The 7094-nt window shown below is 34.0% G+C and overlaps 1 protein-coding gene across 1 annotated transcript; it reads left to right on the plus strand.

The window, feature by feature from the left end:
* The first annotated feature begins 1920 nt into the window (after window positions 1-1920).
* On the plus strand, window positions 1921-6568 carry LOC102578961 (uncharacterized). The gene is made up of 7 exons (XM_006345578.2): window positions 1921-2509; window positions 2581-2850; window positions 2937-3034; window positions 3116-3185; window positions 4646-4717; window positions 4804-4917; window positions 6124-6568. Exons 1-7 carry the CDS (start codon window positions 2105-2107, stop codon window positions 6181-6183), a joined length of 1089 nt encoding a protein of 362 aa, XP_006345640.1. The 5' UTR covers window positions 1921-2104; the 3' UTR covers window positions 6184-6568.
* Window positions 6569-7094: the final 526 nt, after the last annotated feature.

The following is a 7094-nucleotide window of genomic DNA, read 5'->3' on the forward strand; positions in this document are numbered from 1 at the left end:
GGTGTAAACCCCTAAATTTGTATTGATTAATAGACTTTAACATTGATTGTATTGCATGGAATTATTGTTGTCTTGAAGTTATAATCAAAGATCGGTGGTTAGAAATATTGATTAAGCTCTATAACACCAATTTTGACTTGGAAAAGCTTAAGGGAGTTGGGTAAGACTCAATAGTGAGGACTTGATAAAATTTACTCTATGAGTTTGAGCTAGGGATGAATTTTTTTGAGTATTTTCAGATTTAATGATATTGAACTAGGAATAGTCTATCTACTCAAGTTTTGTTTGATGTTTTATTGAAAAAGGTGTTGAAGTTCGGGAGAATCCAAGAGGTATACGTTTGATAGTTTAGGAGAATATCGAGTGTTTCTTACACCAAACAGTGTCCATCGTATCAATTGATGTTGTTCGGTTAATTTTTACATGTTCAAGTTGAAACCACTATCGATGTGCACAGACCCCTAGTCTTTTCCAACTTGTTTTGATCTCATTTGTGTTAACTCCCTGTTTTGTTACTTAATTTTGTCGAAATCATATTTGTTAAATAAAACCCCCCATTTTCATATATGTTTATTGGGAATTCAATTCGCTATCATGTTTGAGTGATGAAAATCAATTGAAGAAGAGTCTCATATGCCAATCCTTATGGTTTGACCTCGACCTCATAAGTTGGGTATTTATTTTACATATGATCGCCTATATCTTGAAAAATGGGACATAGTCAAGAGTTTATCACGCTCCCTAGTGTAGTAGAACGATGGAGTGCTCCTTATGGTGATCTGCCTAGTCTTGGGCACTATTGGTGAATTATCCTTCTACCGGGTTTTTGTTATTATTCTTGATTGTCATAAGTGTTTTTGAAAAATAAATATATCTAAGCAAGTGGGTAAGTAGAGCAATGAGTTAAATCAATATCACAATTGTCCTAGCCCCATAGAGAGCATCAAATTGTTTATTCGTATATTGTTACAATTAAATTTGTTACGAGGTTAAAAACACATGGATCAACTTCACTAGTTAATTAGATATTAAGCAAATAGATGTGTTATTAAATAATTTTATAAAGAACAATATTGTAATTTAATAAATGAAAGAAATGGTAATCTTTAGATTTCGTTGCTTCAACTTCGATCCCAAATATAACTTCAAGGTATTAATTAGCTCCCAAATCAAAGGTGTCGGGGTGTGTATTCTTAAGAGTATTGCCTTGATCAATACTGTAATGAAAGAGAAAATTTATAGTGTAAGAATCTATGTATATTTCTTAGCATTGTAAAAAAATTCAACCTTTTATAAATGAATGAAACATCTATTTATAGGCAATAAATTAAATAAATCAATCAATGAAATCACTACTCTTGGACTATATGTATAGACTACATAATCCAATGAAAATGGTACATTTAGAGCTATCGCTACGTACTCCAACGGGTAAATTTGTCGTGATTCACGAAATCTAGTATGGACCTAGCTAATATTCATGTCCCTTCTCTCCTTTAATACGTCTTTTGGCCACAAGTCCTTTATGCCATCTTCCACGAGTTTCCAACGTTATCTGCAATAAACCTTTGGATATATAGTGATTTCAATTATTTTTTCAGTGACTTCTTGAAGGAAGCTTTTTTTATGATTTCTTTCTAACTCATTCTTTGGTTATATTCCAATGACATGTGCGCTCCATCCTAAGCGTCCACCTAGTAATGGTTTAAAAAAAATCTATGCATAAATTTATGGATCAAGTTTTATATTTTAAAAAATTAAAATCACAATTTAAAATTTGCAATCATATTTTTTTTAAAAATGGGGATAATTTGAAATTAAAATTATATGCATAAGGTTGATTTGAATTCAAAACATGAAATTGGATGGTAAATGTGATGGCAAAATGGCTAGTAATAGTGAAGGGATTTGATGAATTATGAGAGGCGTGAGTGTTTTTATTTAGGAAATATAGTCAACGTTTTTGTGTGAGAGAGGCTCCACTTCCTTCCCACACCAACTCCCTACCAGCTGAGCAGGAGAATACTTTGCTACCATCTTCCTTCCTTTCAGTATAATATACCCGTTTCATCGAGTAAAAGTGGAAGTTGATTGAAGAAGAAAAATGGGTTGGGGGAAAATGTTCTTCACAGTTGTGATTACGTTTTCAGCAGCATTAATCACATACAACATTCTCATCTCAGCAAATGCTTCTTTCAAGCAAGAATTTCCTGGTCCATCTTCAGCAAAAACGTTGTTTTCTCAAGATCCAATTATCAAGATGCCATTAGAGAGATCAAATAACAACAACAAGAAGAAGAGGTTGTTTCATACAGCTGTTACATCTTCTGATTCTGTTTATAACACTTGGCAGTGTAGGATTATGTATTACTGGTTCAAAAAGTTTAAAGATGAACCTAATTCTGAGATGGGTGGCTTTACAAGGATCTTACATTCTGGAAAATCAGATAGATTCATGGATGAGATCCCTACTTTTGTTGCTCAACCACTTCCTTCTGGAATGGATCAGGTCAATCAATTTATTAGAGACTATCTACAATTTCCTATTCCTTTTCTCATATCTCAACATGTCAATTTCAGGGTTATATTGTCCTCAATAGACCATGGGCTTTTGTTCAATGGCTCCAACAAGCACAAATTGAAGAAGACTACATATTGATGTCAGAACCAGATCATGTTATTGTCAAGCCCATCCCTAACCTATCTAAAAATGGACTTGGAGCTGCATTTCCTTTCTTTTACATTGAACCCAAAAAGTACGAGTCTGTACTAAGAAAGTTCTTCCCTCAACAAAACGGACCTATAACCGATATTGATCCCATAGGAAATTCACCTGTCATTGTTAGCAAGGTACTTCATTACTATTATTTTTTTTATATATAAGTTTGTTACTTAATTCTTCCTGTTGCTTTTCTAAACGAAAAAAGTTACTTTAGGAAGCTTTAAAGAAGATAGCTCCCACATGGATGAATGTTTCTTTGGCCATGAAAAAGGATCCTGAAGCAGACAAAGCCTTTGGTTGGGTGCTTGAGATGTAATCACCCTGCCCTACCTAGTTACTGAAAATTAATAATGCATAATCACAAATTCCCTCAACTTTATAATTCATATGCAGGTATGCCTATGCAGTTGCATCTGCTTTGCATAATGTCGGTAATGTATTGCACAAGGAATTCATGATTCAGGTATCATCATTTGTTTTTCCTATTTATTTATTCCATTGATAGTTTACATTATTGCCTTTTCCACTCCAAGCCAAAACAGAAATAAAGAAGATATGCTGTTGCCCAAACAAATTATTCAGCTATGGTGTGTGGGTTATTTTTCTTTGATCCGGTAAAAGTGCAAGTTTCATTACTGAAAAAACACCCAGAAGATGCTTACGATGTATAGCAAAACGAATCACTGGTGTCAAGTACTAATGCATTTTCAGATGCTATGCTCAGTAACTACCTTGTATAGAATGCTAACCTAACTACTAATACAAATAAGACTACTATTTTTGAAAGTGCTAATGAATGTAGAATATTGCCAAGTGAATGTATTCTTTGATTCATGGATCAGTATACACCTTTTCCATCTGATTTGAGTGCCTATCTAAGACTTCCAAAGTATATTGTGCATTAGGGACTTGCTTATAGCACTGAAATTTTTCTAGATATAAACATAGGCCAAATTTGAAGAGGTTTCTGAGAAAAGGCTTTCATAGCATCCAGGTTCTAGAATAGCCATTTGTTTATTCTATACACAATGAAACCAAAGATTTGATGCTTATATTTCATGTGCTGAAGACATCCTCTGTGAGATGCTTCATCCCCCTTTAGCAATAGAGACAAAAATTGTTGCAGAAGTATGAATTTTGGTAAAACATTAAACCTTTTCTTTTTTTAAAAAAATTGTTGCTTCACTAGAAAAAGTCTTAGGGCTCGTTTGGTTCGAAGGATAAGTTGACAACCAATCCCAGAATTAATTTTCTGATGAGCTTATCTCATGTTTGGTTGAGATAAAATCGCGGGATAACTTTCCCGGGATCAGTTATCCCAGGATTGTAGTGTTATTTTTATCCAGCATTGAGGGTGGGATAACTAATTCCAGGATAATTAATCTTGGGATAACTTGTTCCCCAGCAAAATGAGCCCTTTTTGTCTATAATTTTTGATTCTATGTCTGGAACACGTGTAAAGACAGGAGTTGTAATTTGAATGGCAATGCAATTCTTGTAAGAAGTATCAATTTCCTGTAGCTTTTGCCTTTTCCTCTTAATTTTCATACGATCTTTAGAAGTTTGCACTACTTTGAGCAAACTGAAATAGCATAGCTCTCCTCGTTTACTCTCAAACCTCCTCATTTACTCTCAAACCTTCGTCTGTTCCATATATGCATCTGCTGATACAGTAAGATTTATCTCAGATAGACCCGATTTCATTCCTTTAACCTTTTCATTGGTGTGGTTAGCAGCATTGCTTTTCTGCTTTTCATATACCAAAGTTGCAAAGACTTCCTGGTTAATGTGGTTTTATTTGTTTCATGGGGAGTACATCTGAAAATTTAAATCGTTATTTGGTTGTGAGGTGAAGTTTCATTGCATTATTTCTTCCTTATGTACCAGAAATCTAATTTTCCATGTATTGTTGAATGTTTTCAGCCTCCTTGGGATACAGAAATAGGCAAGGCGTTCATAATTCATTACACATACGGATGTGACTATGATATGAAGGTAATAGCCACTTCCTACGACTATGAGAATACCAAGTTACATGTAATAAACATAATGATGATTGATGGGAAGAACATGCATTTCAGGGAAAGATGACCTATGGAAAAATTGGAGAGTGGAGATTCGACAAAAGATCATATGATAATACCTGGCCACCGAAGAACCTTTCTCTGCCTCCACCTGGTGTTCCAGAGAGCGTGGTATGGTTTCCTGTCTTAGTCAGTCTCCATCTTAAGCTTTAATTACCAGATCATAACAAGAAGGGGTCCAGGAATCAGGAGGCATTTTTTTTCTTATTATCAAATTATACATCTAATAATTAAAATCATATCTTATTGTTCAAATATATTTTAAAAATAAAGCTCATAATTACTTTACTGATAAACGTCCATTTCTATTTTGTTTTGCTTCTCTATTGCTGTTAACACTGGCATTGCTATCTTTTTACTCAATGGATGATTTACTTTCGAAATAATGGTGGTAGAAGTGAAAAGGTACAAAAGAGTCTTATCATCTTGTACTAAAATATTTACTAGTAGCATGTAAAATTTTCCAAATTCTGAACTCTGGTGAGATATTCGGAAAAGGTTTTGAAGTATCAGAAGAAATTATCAATGGATGATTTCCTTCATCTTCATTTGCATCATGCTCTTGGTAAGAAATTGAATGCTTTCTTCACTTGATCAGAAGTTGAAGCCTCGAATGTGTAGAGAACAAAATTAAGCTTTTTTCATGATTAGCTTTTAAAGTCTGTTCCATATGTTCATTCTCAAAAAAAAAAGTCTGTTCCATATGTTAGTTTCTTTGTCAACTCTGTTCATTACACTCTGTCAGATACTTCAATATCAGTTTGAATTATTCCAAAACAAATTCTAACTTAATGAACTAGCTCCACAAATATCAACTTTCCCTTATAGATTCACCTAATCTATTTTTTCCCTTTTTCTTTTATGTGTCTAAGTAAAACAATTGATCTAGTTGATAGCTTATATAATGGTTAATGGTAACTGTGTACAATTAAGTAACTTGCCCTTAAATGGAAGTGAGCCTATTTCGATAGAACTTTTAACAGCAAATTATAGTGGGTGGGACGAAAAAATATTTGACCTGAAACAAGGCTTATTTAAGCAAACAATAATTAGTACATATTTTATTTTTGAAATATACTTCATCTCTGTATGTTCCGAGTGCAAATGTCCCTAATAATTTTCTTTTGATCTATAAATGAGCTTAGATGACGTATATTTTTCTTCTCCGTATTGGTGCCTTACAATCCACATTTAATGTTGAGAGATCTATTTTGATGTTGTGGCATGCATGAAGTGCCTGTGGTCGATGACAGAGATCTTCTTTTGACCTTTCATCCAATTTCTCTAGTTGAGTATGAATGTAATTGTTTTTGGCAGGTTACTCTGGTAAAAATGGTGAATGAAGCTACAGCTAACATTCCGAACTGGGGTTCTTAGAACTGTGTTGTGATTGAAGCTATTCCACTCACGCAAGATGTATGATGGGTTTGTAGTTTGTAGTTTCTATACCCATGTTGCACACGAGAAAATCGTGTTCCCTCCCAATGATCATTGTTAGAATATTTGAAACTTTCTTGTATGCAGTTCCATCTGTCCTTTATCCTATATGTTCCAAACCTCTGTGTATAGTTGCAAATCTATTCATATGCAGTAGGCTGCCATGTTGAAACTATTAGTTTACTAGTTGCAGCTCTTCCCATTGTTAGCGACAATGATGGGGGATCTCAAGTTTTTCGTTATTTGTTGCTTTCAGATAGACAATATGTTCTGCATAGAGCAACAATCTGGATAACTTCAAGGTTTTGCTTGTGTTATCAATTTACAAGGCTGCAGTTAAAGTGAGCTACAAACATCCTCTGTACTAGTTAGAATTCAATTCACTATCATGTTTGAGTGGTGAAAATCAATTGAAGAGTCCCATATACCAATCCTTGTGGTTTGACCTCGACCTCATAAGTTGGATATTTATTTTACATATGATCGCCTGTGTCCTGAAATATGGGACATAGCCGAGAGTTTATCACGCTCTCTACTGTAGTAGAACGATGGAGTGCTCCTCATGATGATCTGCGCCGTCTTGGGAACTATTGGCGAATTATCCTTCTACCGGATTTTTGTTATTGTTCCTGATTTTCATAAGTGTTTTTGAAAAATAAATATATCTAAGGAAGTGGATAAGTAGAGCAATGAGTTAAACCAATATCACAACTGTCCTAGCCTCCACAGAGAGCATCAAATTGTTTATTAGGATATTGTTACAATTAAATTTGTCACGAGGTTAAAAACACATGGATCAACTTCACTAGTAAATTAGATATTAAGCAAATAGATGTGTTATTAAATAATTT

This window comes from Solanum tuberosum, unplaced genomic scaffold (assembly GCF_000226075.1).
Source record: "Solanum tuberosum cultivar DM 1-3 516 R44 unplaced genomic scaffold, SolTub_3.0 scf00070, whole genome shotgun sequence".
NCBI lineage: Eukaryota > Viridiplantae > Streptophyta > Magnoliopsida > Solanales > Solanaceae > Solanum > Solanum tuberosum.

Coding starts and splice junctions, on each gene's coding strand:
- LOC102578961 (XM_006345578.2), top strand. CDS start 2,105: ATGGGTTGGGGGAAAATGTTCTTCACAGTTGTGATTACGTTTTCAGCA. Junction 3,186..4,645: donor ACAAGGAATTCATGATTCAG/GTATCATCATTT, acceptor GAATGTTTTCAG/CCTCCTTGGGATACAGAAAT. Junction 4,918..6,123: donor CTGGTGTTCCAGAGAGCGTG/GTATGGTTTCCT, acceptor TGTTTTTGGCAG/GTTACTCTGGTAAAAATGGT.